This window comes from Psammomys obesus, unplaced genomic scaffold (assembly GCF_907164565.1).
Source record: "Psammomys obesus unplaced genomic scaffold, mPsaObe1.curated_primary_1811, whole genome shotgun sequence".
In the NCBI taxonomy this organism is placed as follows: Eukaryota; Metazoa; Chordata; class Mammalia; order Rodentia; family Muridae; genus Psammomys; species Psammomys obesus.
The window spans coordinates 10185061-10203400 of NW_026590663.1; the positions used below are offsets into that span (position 1 = coordinate 10185061).

Here is an 18340-nt window from a genome sequence, read left to right on the forward strand (position 1 = left end):
ACAGGGTTCATATCTTGGCATATCTATACTCTCTCTCTCTCTCTCTCACACACACACACACACACACACACACACACACACACACACACACACATGAAGGGGGAGATTAAAAAGACACATCACCCCTGCACAGATGTAGCCCATGGCAGGTCAGTGTCCAAGAGGGTTTCCTAGTAAGGGGAACAGGGGCTGTCTCTGACATGAACTCAGTGGCTGGCTCTTTGATCACCTCCTCCTAAGGTGGAACAGCCTTGTCAGGCTACAGAGGAAGACAATGCCAGTCCTGAAGAGACCTGATAAGCTAGGGTCAGATGGAAGGGGAGGAGGACTATCAGTGGACTGGGGGAGAGGCATGGGTGGAAAAGAAGGAAGGAGGGTGGGGTTGGGAGGGGAAGAAGGAAGGAGTTATAGGTGGGATACAAAAGGAATAAACTGTAATTAATAAAAATAAAAAAATTATATTAAAAAAGGACACATCGCATCTCACAAAGACTGTAAAATTGGACATCTTATTTAAACCTGCATTGTTTCCTCTCCATTCCCCAAAGCAGAAGGTGCTGAGAACTGAACCTTGGACCTCACACATGCTAAGGGAGCACTTTGTGACCTAACTGTATCTCCAGCCCCATTCTGCCTTTTTGATCTTACCACCACCACCACACACTCACTCCTCGGCATCTCACGGTTTGTGACTGTTAACTTTCCTTGCAGTGTTTTACTGTGAGAGTGTGCCCACCCCTGAAATGAGAATTTGTAATTTTGGTTTCTTTTAAAAACACAGAAATGCTATGGCAATGTTTTTATTTTAATCTCAGGTATGGAGATGAGGCTGTTTCACAGCAGGTGACCACGATTTGCCCCACCCTCTAGCGCGGGTGTGGTTTTACCACCCACAGATAGTTTCTTCAAGTGTTTGATGTGTGGAATTCTGAAAACTTTTCAGAGGATATATAAACGCTGGTGCGCCAAGAGGCAGGGTTGCTGCTGTTGGATGATTGGTTGGATGCTGTTTGTCATGCACAAAGAAACAAAGAGAAGAAACTAGATATCCTGACAGTGAAGATCAAAATTGCCCCAAGGAACTCTGAGCCCCTTATCAGCAGGAAGTAGTCTAAGGATAACTTTGTCCCCTTTCCCCTCTATCCTTTTTTCTCTCCTATCTAGTGTTAGGGAGTTAATAAGGGTGAAGAGGGTGGAAGAGATAAAAAGGAACCCACAAAGTAGCAAACACAGCCTACTCACCCCCTATTGGTATATCATGTAACGGGTCTGACAGAAATTCATATAGTCTAAAGAGAGACTTGTCTCTCAATCCATCACTGTTCAAAACAATGGACCCCAAAGAAATGGGAATTTCCCCAGGAACCTCATGCTGGGAGAAGGACATGGCACCAGCCGGAGGGCGAACTCGTTTCCCTAAGAGATTTCTCGTAGCTAGCTTGTCAGACTGCCTTGTGGGTAGTCTGAAGCCCAGACTGAAGCCCAATAATGGGTAATGGTGGGCAGGACGACACCTTGGCCACTTAGATGTGCACTTCGGCCTTCACTTCAGAACCCCAAAGATGGACTTGGGGGTTTGCTGGACCTCTTTGTTCCTCCTCCCAGTGTGACCATATTGAATAAATCCCTTTTCTGCCTTCCACTTTTATAAGGACAGGTGAGCAGACCTGGCCTGCAACAATCCTACTACTGATGGATGGTCCCATGGTTCTCAGTTTACGTCAAGCCACTATGAACAGCAGTGCCATGTACACTGCAAGCCGTGTCCCATGAACGTCCATATGAGTGTCAGGCAGCTGGGTGACAGGGCTGGCTGGACTTCTGAGGCCCTGTAGAGCTTGGGAAGAAGAGCTGTGCCAGAGGCTCCATGCACACTGGCCCTAACCCCAGGCCTTCTCTATGTGGCCACTCCACTCAGCTCTGCCCCAAACCCTCTGGCTGTCACTCAGTGTCGGGGACAGAGGAAGAGCTCTCTGGAGCCCACAACATGCTCTAAGGCTGACTCGGAGGCTGAACAACTCTGTTTCCAAGTAAGGCACTGAGGGGTAAGGTCACATCGACGCTTGGGTCCTGGCTTAGGGACCTCTCTCTCCCAACCCTCCTGATACAACTCAGAGGCCCACTTGGCACTTCTCGGCTCTTCTCCAGGGCCATCAAGGCACAGAGCTCACCACAGCTCTACCCTTGAGCCCTCAAAAGGGAATATTAGAAATGTTCTGTGACTTGGAGGAGGGTAAGAGAGCCTGGAATGCCATCCTGTGCCCAGCTCTGCCCACAGCTGCTCCCTCTGACTCTTCCTCCTGCCTCCGCTCCCCTGCCAGTCATAGCTGACCCTAACAAGAGGAAGCCCAGCAGCTTGTCTCTACTGGAAGCTTCATCTGTGGATGCCAGCCTGCCCAGCTACCCAGAGAAGGGGCTGGCCTCTTCCTGAGTGGGGAATGAGCCATTAGCCTCCTTCAATAGTTCCCTCCCAGGGCCTCCTAATCCCTTTGCCTGCTGCTGGCCATGTGAATCCCAGTCAGTTGGTCTGGGCAGGATGCCCAGGAGCAGCCTGCCCACTGCCAGTGGTGGGCAGGGACAGAGTTGAGGGCCAGCTGCCTTGTCCGATCCCCCCCACACACACACACACCTGCCAACACAGGTTGCTGGATGAAGCCACAACAGAATGCAGTAGCTGGACAAGTGATTCCTAAAGGAGGAGTTCACCCTGTCATAACCAGTTTCAAAGGCTACCACAAAGCAAGGGAAAGCCTGAGATCTGTGTGGTCAGGGACCTTTCAGAGTCTGGATTTCTTGTCTGACAAGAAAGAGAGAAATATCTATCCACCTTGGGACAAAACGAACAATAAAAAATTAAATTAAAAAAAAAAAGAAGCTGGGTGTGGTGGTGTACACCTGTAATCCCAGCACTCGGGAAGGCAAAGACAGGCCTATGTCACTGTGAGTTCAGGGCCAGCCTGGTCTACAAAGTGAGTCCAGGACAGCCAAGGCAACACAGAGAAACCCTGTCCAGGCAATGTGTATGTCTTGATATAATTTTGATCACGGAGACACCAAGGGAGAAGTGTGCATGTACTTGTTTTATCTCTTTCTCCCCCCCTTTCCCCTTTCCTCTCTCTCTCTCCAGGCAGAGGTGGCGCACACCTTTGATCCCAGCACTGGGGAGACAAAGGTAGGCCGATCTCACTCAGCCTTGTCTACAAAGTGAGTTCCAGGACAGCCAGAGCCTAAGGCCTACCTCTTAAATTAACCATCAACATTTATTTATTAGGCCTTCTTCTCATACTGGCTTTATTATTTTGTTTCCCTTGTATTTGAGGGAAGCCGACTTCAGACTTTGGTGACTAGATGGGTAAGTCTCTCAGCCAGGTGAGGAAGCTGGACTGGAACCCAGGCAACCTCCATAACAGACTGCTGTGCGGGCCATTGTGGTACTGGCACACCCCTTCCTCCCAGCAGAGTGCACTCAGGCTGCCAGAGGCAAAGCGCATGCGCATTTGGCTCTCCACGCTTCCCTTCACAGTTAAGTTCAATAACAATCTCCGTAAATACTTTTCTGTGGGAGTGCGTTATCATTCCCATGCCAGTGAACAAAGCCAGGAGTACAGCTTTGCAGTGGCCTCTGGAAGCCTCTGCCAGGGCCTGCCTCCACTCTAGGCCTGACACAAACAAAGGCATGAAGCCAGAGGGAAGTCCTGCATCCCCAGCTGTGGGATAGTCACCCCTGGGAACCAGATTGAGAGTTTCGTCTGTGACAGGGAGCCTGTGAATTTCCCGGGGAATGGCTGCCTTCCATAGAGTGGAAGCCAGAGGTCATGACCACAGGCGACTGTAAGTGCAGCTTTCCAGCTTTCCCACCTTTGTGTGTTTTGTGCTACTGAAGTCCCTCTTCCAGGAAAGAGTAAGTTTCTTGCTGCAAAATAACCCTCACTGTTATACCTTTCCCATCCCCGAGGTTGGGCAGAGTCCGAGTGAGGGAAACCACTTTGCTAAGAAGGCTTAGCTTCTTTAGAGCCTCAACTGTTTCCTCCCAAAGCAATAAATAAGAAAGAAAACATACTATCACCTAACTCCCCTGCTGTATCTAGGAGGGAAAAGCGGGACCACCCAGCAGAGAGAACGTCTGGTCATCTTTGGAGTTGGGTGGGGAAATGAGCAAACCAAGTCAATGACTATAACTAAGCCACTTAGTGCTGGCTCCTTTTAAAGCCAGGTCTTAACTTACTGGACAGTCAGAGCTACTCTAGGTAGCTCTTTCTACAGTTCCAGCCTACGATGCAAGACAAGAATCCAGGCAGCCCCTGGAAACCAGATTTGCAAACAGCACAAGCCCATTCCTTTAAGGGTATCGGGGTTTTCAATGACAGCGGACCAAGAACATGACCACAGTAAATACACACAAGTGCATCCGCAGGAGAGAGGCTACTCTACAGCTCTACTTTTCCCCAAGAATTGGGGGCTGCACTGAATGTTCCTCCTGAAGTTTCCCAAGTCATAGGAAGGGCCAGGCTGGCTTTTAAAGTTTGCCTTGTGTGGTTAGAGAAGAGTCCATCCCTTTCCAGACTTTCTCTCTCTCTCTCTCTCTCTCTCTCTCTCTCTCTCTCTCTCTCACATACACACACACACACACACACACACACACACACACAATCCCTGCTGGAACAGGGTGACATGTTCAAAGATACCCAGCAAAGAAACCGATACCTTTCCTTCAGGCTGGGGAAGCAGAGGACAGGCAGTAAGCCACAGCAGCCAGGGCAGGCTGTGGCTAAGTCCACAATGTTCCAGAGTCAGTGACTAGGTACTCTTCTCAATAAAATCCAGAAAATGAAGCTCTGAACACAGCTCAGTGACAGAGCACTTGAGGTTCATCCATCACACGAATCAAGAATGTAAACCTCTAGGTCCTGTCCCTGGCATTATTTTTCCTCTGCATCTCAGTCACGTCAGAGCTAGGGGACCCTGGATGCCACCTGATCTCACCACAATGAGTGAGAGATTGACTCTGAAGGTGACAGTCCCTTCTCTTTGGCATCTGGAAACCCTACGGTCCAATGTGGCTACTTATAGTTGCCTTGGACAGTGACTACTGCTGGGCCACCAGCCCCAGTTCCTGCCTCTTCTAGCTATTGGACAGATAGGGAAAGGGGCTCATCTGACCCACAGTAAGGAGAGAGGCTCTCAGAACACTATGGGCAGGCACTCCTGTCCTCCACTGCAACACATTCTAGACTGTCCTAAGCAGGCCACGGCCTTCAAGACACTTCCCCTGCAGGCATTTACAGGAGGTCAGAACATCAACACAGCATGTTCCTAGGTCTCCCTCCTTGGGTGCATCCACACATGGATCCAAATCAGATGAGTCAAAGCAAAGGGAAAAGACCCCCAGGAGCTGCTCAGTCAGTTCTATATTTGCAGATGAAACAACCAAGGCCAGCAGAAGATGCCAAGCTGCCTGTCCAGGCAGAACAGCTTCATCTTCAACACAGCCTTCTTTCTCTCCCTGCTCCACAGTTCAATCTTGAGGTCAGGTGAGCTATCTCTCTCCTTTGTTCCCCCTGCCTGCCATGCCGCTCCACCACACATACCGGAACAACAAGCATGAACATTTCGGAGGGTCCAGCGAAAGCTGTGGCTGGCAAGTATTTGTGGTTGTCCTAAGGCAACCATCACTATGAATCCATCACTATGAATGTCCCGTGAGCATACAGGACAGCACTCCCATGTTCGCCCAGGGCTTGAGGAGGTAAAGTCAGAAAATGTGACCCCTAAGTACCTGCCCCCACCCTCACTCCAGGAAGCCCAGGGGACAAAGTAAGAGGTCCCATCCTGTGCTTCCCCCTGAGCCACAGCTCAGGCTCTACAGGGCCTTAGCCCTCTGAAGCCACAGAAAAGGCAGAGCCAACATGGCCTTACAATGAGAAGCAAGTTTCTGGGGTGATCCAGAAACTTGGAAGGTGGCAAACAGTGCAGGAAAGAGAGACAGTGGGGACACTGCTTTCTTTGCACTCTGGCTGGGGTTGGGGCTGAACCCAACCCTGCTTGAGCAAAGGGTACTCCTTGAACCACTTGGGAGAGTGGCTTAACGAACAGCTGCTGCTAGAAAGGCAGAAGCCAGCCAGCAGCTCCCTGTGGCTACTGTTTGGCTTAGCCAGAGCCTTGCTTAACCAGCTGTCTGAAGCTACTATGGGCTCTGAAGCCACAGCATGTCCTCAAGAATGATTCCTCCCCTCTGATTCCTGGGACAGGAGGTGTTGCAGGAATTGGGTTAGGAGGCAAAGGAGAGAAAGCAGAATCAAAAGCAACCAGAAAAGTTTGCCAGCAATACATATATATGTACATATGTATGTATGTATGAATGAATGACAAGTTCTCGTGCAGATTCAGCTGTCCTCAAACTCTATGCAGTCAAGGATGCTTTTGAACTTCTGATTGTCCTGTCTCCACCTCCCCAGTGCTGGGATTACGGGTATATGTGCCCTCTAGGACCAGGTTGATGGGCTTAGTGCTTATGTGTTACTGAAGCACAAACCTAGGCTCTGTGCCCAGCAAGTACTCTACCAACTGATCAGCAACTGCAGCCCCCGCCCCACGTCTTCTGTCTAGGGAGCAAGTCTGGCTAACACCCAGAGAGTGATGAAGTCTTAACTTGTTCCCCTATACCTAGTTCAAGCACCTTCATGAGCCATGACCTCCTACATGACTTCCTAGAAACCCTCTTGAAGAAGTCTCTGGGGTTTCATATTCATTTTTCCCAGGCATTGCTCAGCCAACCCTAGCTCAAAGTGTTTTCACTGATGGCTTTGCAGGGTGGTCCAGGTCTTTACAGATTGTCTGAAATTGATACTATGTCCCACATGCCAAGACAGCCTGTCAGTCTAGGTAAGTGGAGACCCTGCCTATCCCCAAATGTGCTGAGGGAGACTGAGTGCTTCACAAAATGTTAACATGTTCTAACCCCCCCCCCGCCGTGTGTGTGTGTGTGTGTGTGTGTGTGTGTGTGTGTGTGTGTGTGTGTTGAGATACAATCTCACTGTATACACTGCCTTGGCTAGCCTGTGTAGACTGCATAGATATCTGCTTGCCTCTGCCTCCTAAGGGCTGGGATTAAAGGTGTACACCATTATACCCAGCAATATATCTGTTCTCTTAAGAAGAGAAACAAATTTTATATTCAATGCTACAATATATGAAGGGTCCTGGACTACAGTCAGGTCAGTAGGGAAGGAAACATAAGAGACTGTATTTAGAGCCAGCCATGGTGGTATACAACTTTAGTCCCAACACTCAGAGGCAAGGGCAGGCTGATTCTGAGTTCAAGTCCAGCCTGGTCTACAGAGCAAGTTCCAGGACAGGGCTACAAAGAGAAACCCTGTCTCAAAAAAACAAGAGAGAAAGAGAAAGAGACAGAGACAGACAGACAGAAAGATTGTATTTGGCACTGAGCCTCAATGAAGAGTAAGAGTCAGTGGTATTTCCAACTTTTGCATCATGGTTTCCCTTTTATTCATAGAACAAGAACTTAACTCAAACATTCACTGAAATCCTATTAAAATCTTGAGGGCACACCAGTATTCCTTACAAGCAGTTTGGTATACAGCTTGCTTTATGCAGGGAGAAAGTACAAACATGGTCCCATATACTATAATGTTAGCCCTGGCTTATCATTTGAGTAAACTGTGCCCCTCCTGCAAGGGTTGGGTTAGGAGGGACAGATCTGTGAGTACTTACCTTTCTCCCTCTTCTCTGCTTTGTAAGAAGATATTTCTCCCCTGGATTCACAGCTCTGCAAATCTCCCTCTCTATCTTCTACTTGCCCCATCTCACCCCCAGAGCGCAAAAACATGAAGGTGGAAGCCCGAAAGACCAACACCACACCATGCTTGGATGGCAGATGGCATCACTGGACAGGGAGCTGGGGTCTGGGTAGGGCAGGATGACACCAAGAAGGAGCCTGCTTAGCGGAAACAAGGGAGCTGGCAGGTGTGCAGCGGACTGGCCAGAAAGTGTCAGCCAACCACACGAACACCGTGGGGGCTCCCACGGTCAGCACACCTGTGGCTTCAGGAAAACCTGTACTGACAATGCCTAAAGGTGAGAATACCCACTGCCCAGGACTGGGGTGAGAACCCTTTGAGTGGGAACCAGGAAGGTGGGGCCTGGTATCTGGAGCATCGAGTAAGCCATTAGTCTGGGCATTCTCATCTTGGGTTGTGAATTACACTCAAACAGTGGCCCTGCGTAGCCTGACTATGGGACAGTCGATAAGAGGTAAAGGACCTTGGAGAAGGCTTGACTCTGAAGTTACCATGGGTTCCAGCATGGAAGAGGCCAGGAATAGGATCTGTTTAATCACAGCCCACAATAGGTAGGACTGCCCTGAAGAGAAGAAATAAGTAAAACCAAAATATACTTCTGCTCTGCCACACGCCAGACAAACTGACTATTTGACCAGAACTTGGTGAATGGGTCCATTTCACTCCTGGGGAAAAAAAGGCCTAGGAGGGGCTAGCAAGTCCAAAGTCATAGGCTAGCAAGTAAGTAGCAAAGTGGAGGCTAAATCCCAAGCCTGTAACTCCAAAGTCTGGAATATCATATCAAGATAGCTCCATTTCCTCTGTGGCATGACAGTACATTTTTTTCCAGAGGAACTCTCATACAAAACAGAAATATGCAGTCATGCTCAGTGAGTAGTAAGTTGGCTTACTCTTGGTTTTCCTCCAGGAATGCTTCCCCCAAGCTCTTGGTGGCCCCCAAGGTAGCTCCACAGAGCACCTCTGCCAGCTTTGTAAGTCACTGGCCCCAGCTGTTTCTCAGCCCCCAACACACCAGCCCTAGGGTGTGCTCTCCTCACCTTTTGGCTTTTGGACAATATGGGTTTTCCAAAGCCACAGATGTAGGTACAGTTTGGTGCAGGACTCCTAAGAGGTGTTGCCCTCTGCCCTCACATGTATCCAAGGAAAACAGGAGGAAAAGTGGGGTGGGGCCTGTGTACTCCCATACTCATGCATATGCATACAGAGATATTCCCACCCTATCCAGAGGCCAGCTCGGGAGCCAGGTACTCCCCTGCAGAGAGTTTCAGACAACTGGCTCAGGGACCTCACTGCAGGGTGAGGGAACTGGTTTCTCTGCCTTAAAAAGAACTTCTCCCTCAATACCTGGCGCCTAGAATCTCCAAACTTCAGACTGCCCTGGGCAGGGCTAGGTCTGAGGCATCAAAGCCTAAGGCCACGGAGGAAATAATTCTCTTTCCCTTCTGCACAGTTGGAGCTGACGCATCAGGGAAGGGAGGGCTGACAAAGGCCACTAGAAGCCAAGGAATCCCCAATCACTACAGTGGAATCTTCCAGGCTCCTACCCTGGTATCCATCTCTACTTCTTTATAACGTAACTACCTATTTTTGGTTAAATAAAAGTTACTCTTTTCTGATTCTCTGGCTGCCAAATATCAGCACATGACAAAGTTCAGTTCAGCAAAATGTTCTTGGAAAAGTCATGTGTAGTTTTGGGAAGATACCCTCAAAGGAGGAGCTACAATGGCTTTCTTATTCCTTCCTTTTTTCCTGACAGGTGGAGCCCTATCATGGACCATAAGGCTATGTGCTCCTGAGGGCAGAACCACCATTGCAGTGAAAGTCCACCACGAGAGCGACATAACTTGTCTTAGATGCTGTCTTGTTTAATCCACTTTTCTGCTGTTATAAGCGCTAACAACAGCAGCTTTAACGCCCCACTGAAGGACTGCTAGACTAAGGACACATAGGAGACCTGCAGCAGCTGCTTCTCCTGTGGCCCCTCCGGGAGGTTTCCCTGCTCTGGTTTGTGTTCACTTGTCTATTTCTCCAAGACCCTTGCCCAGCTTCTGGCTGCCACTTCCACCCTTCTGGACTCGGGTCAAGAGTGGAGAGTACAGAGCTGACACACAAGACTTAGGCTCCAAACCAGCTCTGCCCTCACTCACTCAGCAAGTACATATTGAACATCTTCTACGGGCCAGCGAATTTTCCAGACACTGTAGCTACAGCACTAACAAGAGTTTCTGTCCTCATGTGACAGTCTGGCACGGTGGTTCTCCCTAATGCCGCGGCTCTTTAATGCAGTTCCTCATATTGTGGTGATTCCCCTAACCATAAAGTATTTTCATTGCTACTTCATAACTGTAATTTCACTACAGTTATGAATCATAGTGTAAATATGCAGAATATCTGATATGTAACCCCGTAAAAAGGTTGTTTGACCCGCTAAGGGATTATGACCCACAGGTTGAAAACTGCTGGTCTGGCAGGAGCAAGACAGAGGCACATTGTGTGGTGAGTGGAAAGGGGAAAACAGCATAGAGTAAGAAAATGAAAGGTGGGCTCTATATACTGGAAAACCTTCACTCAAGAAGGTGACACCCAGGCTGGGGTGTGGGCCAGTTGGCAGAATGCTTGTCTAGCATGCGTGAAGCCTTGGGGTCAGTCTCCAGCACCAGGTAAAACTTGTGGTTACAGGATACACCCAGAGGCAGACGCAGAGGGTGAGACGATCAAGCATCCTCAGCAACATGGGGAGCTCCAGCCTAGCTGGGGTTCTGTGAAACTGTCTACAAAATAAGAACACTCAAGCAGAAGTTTTGAAGTGGAAAGTGAGGTGCTTATGAATGTTTGAGGAAAGACCTGGTCAGATGACCAATTGTAAGTCCTTGTGCCAGTGCCTCAGTTTCCCTTCTCCGGAATGAACAGAAATGGAGGCTACACAGTGGCAACCTTGTGCTAACCCATATTTAGCACTCTGTGACAGTAGTAGGGATGGTTTCAGAGTGGCACAGAAATCCGGTCAGACAGAATGAAGACCCTCCATGATGAAGGCCTCAGACATTGCTTGTGTGCTTATAAGAATCACAGAATGCCTGGGCCTGACCCTGACCGGTCAGAGAATTGCAAGGTTCTAACTCAGACAGCAGCAGTCCCCTTGTTGGCCCAAATCCCCTGGAACTTGGTTCTTGAGGGGGACCTCCTGCACCCCAACCTGAGACTGAATGCATGCCTCACTCAGCCATTCCTCAGAATTCTCTACTCTGAGGCATGCTGCTTTCCGGCTATGACAATTGGCGGACGGGGTGCCACCCTGCACCCTGGCCCTAGGGAAGTGTGAGGTGGCTGACCTGAGGGGGATAAGGGTACAGAGGAAGAGGAGGTGGTGGTACTATGTACTGAGAGGGTAGGAATAGAAGGAAAGGAAGAACTGGGGGGCCCAGAGGCCAACACGCTGTATTGGTGGGCCTGTGTCTCAAATTCAGGTAGAAGAGAGTGACGAAGTTAGCAACGAGGCCACTCTTCTCATGAGCATCTCTTTGACCACCTATTGTTACAGGTACTGGCTAGATGCTGTGGGTGCCACAAGCTCTCAGGCCAGTTGTGGATACTGACACACACAGTCACAACTCAGGGGGCCAGCTGTGTGACTGTGCTTGGAGAGTCCGTCTGGCCTTGATTGGCCAGATAAAGCCAAGCTCCAGTTGCCTTGATGGCAGCCAGGAAGGGAAAGATTTGGTTAAAGGCTACATAGTCAACTTTCACTAAATTCCTCCAGTCCCCAGAGAAGTGGCACCAGAAGGCCGAGCTCAGTCCCTAGTTATTCACAGCCACACACACCTGTACACATTGTCTCTTGACAAGCTCTCAGGAGCACTCAGAAACTTGGGCAAGTATCCCACCTCCTTGCTCTGCACCTCTCATCTGGAAAATAAGTGGGTTATAGTAGGTAAGTCAGGTGGCTCTCAGCTCTTGGATTCTATCTTAGAACCGTTACATAGAGATGGTATTGAAAATACACTTGGGCAACTGGATTCCATTCTTTTCTTTTCTTTTCTTTTCTTTTCTTTTCTTTTCTTTTCTTTTCTTTTCTTTTTCCACTTTGAGACAGAGTCTCCGGTAGCCCAGGCTGACCTACAACTTACTATTCTCCGCCCTCTACCTACCAAGTACTGGGATTACAAGTGTGGTACTGGGGTTCAAACTCAGGGCTTTGTGTGTTCTCGGCAAGGGCTCTACCATTTGAGCCACACCCTCAGCTCCTGAATTTCACTTTGAATAGTCAGTAGGCTGCTACTTAAAGGAATCTTACTGAAAACATACTGCAAACAAGTGGCCTTGCAGTATTTTGGGTTTTGAGACAGGGTCTCATGTTTCTCAGGCTGACTCGATTTCCTCCAAAGCCACTGACTTCACCTTCTGGTGCACGTGTCAGCCTCCCAAGCGCTTGCATTGGACTTTTATTCTGGCTTTATCCAGTGCTAGAGATCAAACTGAGAGCTTCAAGTATGCCCCATCCCATAATGTATCTTTTGGGTAGGTTTTCTTGAAAGCTTTTTTTGTTTGTTTGTTTCCTAGTTTTTAGAGACAGGGCTTCTCTGTGTAGCCTTGGCTGTCCTGGACTCACTTTGTAGACAAAGCTAGCCTCGAATTCACATAGATCCATCTGTCTATGCCTCCCTGTGTGCTGGGATTAAAGGTGTGCCCACCACCCCTGGCTCGAATTTTTTTTTTTTTTTTTTTTTTTTTTTGAGACATGGTCTCACTAGGTAGTCCTGGCTGGCCTCGGAGATCCCCTCACTTCTGAGTGCTGGGACTTAAAAACATGAACCACCACACCCAGCTTTGAAGGCTTTTCTTGTACTTGTGGTTATGAGCCTAACCTTTAACAGCTGAGCCATCTCTCCAGCCCTTGAAGGCTTTTTAAAGACTATACTTAGGCTTCTGTGGCCAGGGAGCTATCATCCCAGATATGACACTTTCTTGGATCTTTCACAGTCTCACAAGTAGATGAGACACATGACAGAAGACTCGTCTCACAATGTCCCTGGGAACAGGCTGTGACAGAAAACCCTACCAACTGAGCACCTTGCCCTGCCTCAGACCCAAGGCTGAAAGTTCTCCTGGCTCTAGGTCTGTTGGATCTCTAGGCCAGCTCAGGCTGGTAAGCAGAACACTTCATTTTGTCTCCAGCTGTGGAGAGCAGCGTCCAGCCTGCATGGCGAAAGAGCTGGTTCCTAACGCTGAACTGGAAAAGGAGTCCACTGTTTAGATAAGGACCCTTTCAGGTCAACAGCCAGGGGGACCTGCTCAGCAGAAAACACTGGGCTGGCCCAAGAAGTCAAAACAAAATTCAGGTTCTCCAAGGGAGAGGAACAGCAGGCTACAGAGCACAGCAGGGCTCCAAAAGCGCAGGAGAAAACTCATTCAGCAGCCTCCTCTCCCAGGGGATTGTAACCCCATTGCCCCTCCCCCCCAGCTTCCAAAGGTAGTCTCTGTGTAAATGAAGGAGCCCCAAGAGGGGCAGACTTCCAAGCTCTGTCAACCTGGGACTAACACTCCACACACCTAGAGTGGCCTCTCAAGGACTTCAGACTGCCGGTCTCTGTCCCTCCCTGGGAGGCCACACCCTACCTGAAGCCTCTTGGGCCTTCAGTGACTTTTGCTGATTGTTCTCTGCCCTGCCTCAGATAAGTTGCACCTTGTATCCCGCTAACCCTGTTGATGCTACCTCAAGAGTGTGCCAGAAAACCCCTGCCCCCTCCCCATCTCTGGAACCTTTCCCTCAGCCAATGGCTGATTCTCTCCCCTGTAGCATTCCTGTAACAGACCCCCACCTCAAACTCCCTAGAGTGGCTCCCATCCCCCTGCCTGCCTTTTCCCCTACACCTTACAATTCATCCTAGTTTAGTCACCCTAGGAAGAGATCTCCCACCCCATGCAGATCCTCTCTATTTTAAAATCTCCATATGAAAACACTCCAGGAAGCTCTCCCCTACCATGCTGAGCTCTTTAAGACAGCCTCTTTAAGCTGCCTCAAGTAAGCAGCTATAAACGTCGACTGCCATTCACCAACACCAACACATACAGCAGCAGTACCAAGCTGGTGCTGATATTGGTGACTTGGGACAATGCCAAACCTGTTACCCTTTTCATGGCTCCTCTGATGAAAACACCCTACCAAGCAGGTTTGGGATCACTTCGGTAGAAAGCTGAGGCTTGGAAAGTACACTACCTGCCCACAGGCATACGAGTATGGGGCCCAGTCTGAGAGTTTCCATGTTACACTGCTTTCTCCTGCCCAAGATGTGTCCATCCAGTGTCTAATGGACAGCATTAAATCAGGCTCCTTTTCATCAGCCACAGGAATATGGAAGCCCGGAAATCTGACAGCAGTGGAAACGGGTCCCTTCTGCTCTTTATTCCACTTTACAGATAGGAAAGTGGAGTTTAAAGGTCTGACTTGCCCTGTGATAAAGGAAAAACACAGAAAGGATCCCAGGATAAAGGCTGTTTACCTCTGGGGTGGTGTCAAACCACTAGCTTAGGAGATAAAGCTTGAGGAGACCTGTCCAGATTATTCCTTTGTTACAGAGACTTGCACAGTAAGCCCATGGGGTTTGCATCTCATCACGGAATTCTACCAACTGAGATGGGCTGGTGTTACTGGTGATGACAGCAGACCAAGGGAGCTGGCTTAGAGGAGGGTGTAAAACTACCACTACCCAATCCCAGGCATGTGCCTTGGATAGAATTCACCATCATCATCACCACTGTACCCAAACAGTGTCAACGAAGTTCTGTGTATTGCCACATATTAAAAAAATGACACCAATGTCATTTTTGGGATTTGAGTACGTGGGGCTCAGTGATGCTAAGATTTACTACTCGTAACAGACAGGTTTCTGGACACTTTTGTTTGCACATAGCCATCTCTGACTATGAACCATCCCTATGGTAGGGTCTGGAGAGGGCTTCTCAGCAGACATGGTTTCTTGATAGTTTGAGGTGCCAGAGAAGAACTCCAGCCTTGATGTATGATGACTCCAGGGCATCTGCCCTTAGGACAGGACAGCAAGATCTTTCCCACAGCCTGTATCTTCTCCAAGAAAGACCAGCTTGGCTTCTATAAGATCAGGATCATTATGGACTAACTGGCCCATCCAGTTAGTCCATTTGAATGGTGCTAGGAGGTTCCCCTCCAAAAGACTCAATGTGAAGCCCCACCATGAAGTAGCCAACACACTCCACAAACTTGTCATCCCTATGGATATTGTAAACTGCTGGTGCTGTTCTCATCTTCCTCACATTGCACCCCTCCTCCAGAGATGCAGGCCCTTCCCCCAGTGAGAGTGTCCTTCCCTCTTTCATGTCAGGCTGGGGGAGACCCAGGACACCCACCAGCTGCTCGGGACCAGCCTTCCATGGAGGACACTGCACTGCCACCTCATTGTTCCCCTGTAGAATCCGGTTCCCTGACACTAAACCTGCAGGAGCAGGGTCCCTTCCCTGTCTGGGTTGTCGCCCAGGGAAGCCTCTCCTCTCTGCTGTTTCCCTGCAGCCACCTGTTGAAAAGGGAGGCTATGCAGTTTACAACGTGCCTCTCTCCTGGGCTGAGTCTCTCAGCTGTTTGGCTGGGACTTTGGGACACCTGCTCTGGTTATGTTTGCGGACACTGCCTGACCTCTCAAACAGAAAGTAACATTCCACCTTCAGAAAGAAGGGGCGTCTGATGGGAAATGGGTGCCTGAGGTACTACTAAGACGCAACTCAAACCTCCTACGTGAAAGAAGTTCTTGTAGGCACAAAGGGGTGGGAGGGGCCCGTTATCCTGGCTCTGCTCTAAAAAAGAATCCGGTCCTTTGGCAACTTGAAGGCACAGGGTCCCCGCTGAGCCAGATTCTGGGACCTTGGAAGGTGCGCTTACTCCACCGGCCCCAGGAAGCTTGAGAAAAAGCGCTTGGAACCAGAAGCACGCTGCACGCGTGGACACTTAGAGGTCTGCGGTCTGCTTCAGGGGCTCCTTGTGCTCCCAGCCTGTCGCTTTGCTTAGTTTCAACGACCTCACAATACGGTCCTCGGTCGCCCCCAGCACGAATAAGAGCAATCGCATTCTGGTGGTCACGCGGGAAACTGGGACCTCCCAACACCCAAAGTCTCCCTTCTTTTTCCCTTTACAGCCTCCCACGCTCCCGGTCACACTACACGAGTGGAGACTGGCGGTAAATCCTCGAGCTAATTGGAGGACGTCCTCCTGCAGCGTCCTCCAATTTGGAGGGACGTGGATGGTGCCAAGGTCAGGGCTGTACGTGAGGCCACGCGGGAGAAGCGGCAAGCGGCCGGACCACGCGGTGCAGCCAGCTTCCCAGCAGCCCCATGTGGCTTGGGGCCGAGGGGAACGACCCAGGGTTCCAGCAGAGCCGTGGTTGTCCACTCACCAGCATTTTGGGAGAGAGACGGCGGCAGCAGCAGCAGCAGCAGCAGCAGCGCGGAGAACGCCAGAGTGGGGCGCATGGTTGTCCTCGCCCAGGGACTGGGAGCAGGTGGCTGCGGCGCTGGCGCAGGGTCGCGCGTCTGAGCGGCGGGGGCGGCAGGCCTGGCGACAGTCGCGAAGTCCGGAGTCGCGTTCCGGCGGGCCTGCTGCCTACCGCAGAGCTGGGCGAGGGCGCGGAGCCAGCAGCGAGGAGCGAAGGCGGCTGAAGCCCGGGCGGTGTCTGCGCGGCTGCGGCCCGGCGCGCGCTGCTGCGATGACTCCCGCCCCGTCCTGTCCGCGCTGGCCTCCGCCCCCTCCCCCAGGAGCTCGCTCCCAGCGGCTGCGGGGTCGGGCGGGGCGGCGACTGGGCGAACAATAAGCAGAGGAGGAAACTCCGCCCTGCGCGGCGGGCGGGGGAGCAGGGGCTGGCGGTCCCAGCCAGTGCGTGCGTGTGTGAGTGTGTGAGTGTGTGAGTGTGTGTGTGTGTGTGTGTGTGTGTGTGTGTGTGTGTGTGTGTGTGTGTGTGTGTGTGTGTGTGCGCGCGCGCCGTGGATCTGTGCTCGTGCTGTGTATGCGTGCCTGTGCACGCGCCAGAGACCCTGCCAGACAGTCACAGTCAATCCCTGCCGCAGATTTCCTGCGCATAGCTTTTGCAGGGGCTCAGGAATCCTCCATAAGGCTGCGGCCCTTGCACGTAAGCACAGATCCCCAGCCTGGGGGTTCCAGGTTCCCGGACCTCAGCGCCTTCTGCAGCAGAGCCCGGGTAGCAGGTCCTTCCTAGCAGGTGCCCGGATCTCGTGAAATCTCCGAGAAAGTCTGTGCTGCAGGATGAGACTGCTGCATCTGGACCAATTTTTTTTGCCCAACCTTTCCACCGACGTTTCTCCTAGTACAAAATGGGATGTGACTCTTTAAGGCAAAATTTTCGGCGATTAATTCGTGCGGGTCTGTGTTCTAAGTGCTTTGCTCGTATTAATTCGCTTGCTCTTCCCAGCAGTCACATTTTTAAGCCTTGTTTTGCAGACAGGAAAATAGTTTAAAAATGGGTTAAGAAAGTTGTTTAAGATCGCTCAGGTGGTGAATGGCCTCTGAGACTAGTCTGGAAAAATACTTTGCACACTGCCTGTAATGCCATAATTGCTCCATAAGAATCAATCTTGCTGAATAAAAGTAGCAATGGAGATTTAAGGGCTTCAACGTCAAATCCAGCTTGGGCTCAAAACCTAGTTGTGCTAAATTACTCTGTGTGCTTCGATTCTATTCACCCAAAAACAAACAAGCAAACAAACAAACAAACAAAAAAAAAAAAACAGGGTTAATAACACCTCCAACAGCTGCTGAGACGCTTGCGTGGGACAAGCTCTTAGCCTAGGGCCGGAATCTTGGACAGTCTCGATGGAAAAAAGCAGCCTTCGCTGGTGAGAAATGCGTGGACTTGAGGTGGAAGGGGATCGCAATTGCAGAATCACATAAAACTGAGTTTACTCTGTGAAAGGACAAAGCTCGCAGCCTATGCACTCCAGCTTGGGAGCCTCCGCGGGCTGCAGACCCTGGCGTCGCTGCAAAGGTGGCAGGCACCTCAACAGCGCCGGGATACGGAGCTGGAGGGGGAGGGGCGGCTAACACAGAAGGGAAAGGGCGAAAATTTGTCTTTCATGGCTCCTGGCTTGCTAATCCGGAGTCTTTTTGCCAGATGAGCCTAAGTGGAGAGATTGTTCCCGAATCCCAAGGACGGTGAATAGGTGAACCCCTCAAGTGGGCTCCACACAGGCTTAGGAAGCACGGGAGCGAGGCTGGGGTGTCGCTGCAGCTGGCCGCAAGCTTGGGAAGGGCAGACCGGCTATTTTCACTAGGAAGTTTCTGCATGGTCGTTCTGGAACGGTTTTCCACGCCGAGTATGGGAAAGAGGGGGTGTTCCCTGTGAATACACCAGTGTGTGTGTGTGTGTGTGTGTGTATCTTTGATGTGTTTTTTCTTTTCCTTTCCTTTTTCCTTTCCTTTCCTTTTTCCTTTCCTTTCCTTTCCTTTCCTTTCCTTTCCTTTCCTTTTTCCTTTCCTTTCCTTCTTT

The 18340-nt window shown here is 50.4% G+C and overlaps 1 protein-coding gene across 1 annotated transcript in view; it reads right to left on the minus strand.

The window, feature by feature from the left end:
- Positions 1 to 18138, minus strand: part of Podxl (podocalyxin like) — a 43964-nt gene extending 25826 nt beyond the window's left edge. Inside the window, exons 1-4 of the mRNA XM_055608153.1 lie at positions 18021 to 18138; positions 17758 to 17891; positions 16900 to 17158; positions 16238 to 16636 (exon numbers count right to left, since the gene is read on the minus strand). Of these exons, the coding sequence (XP_055464128.1) occupies positions 16238 to 16636; positions 16900 to 17158; positions 17758 to 17891; positions 18021 to 18138 (910 nt within the window). The remainder of the gene's footprint in view (positions 1 to 16237; positions 16637 to 16899; positions 17159 to 17757; positions 17892 to 18020) is intronic.
- Between the last annotated feature and the right edge of the window lie 202 nt (positions 18139 to 18340).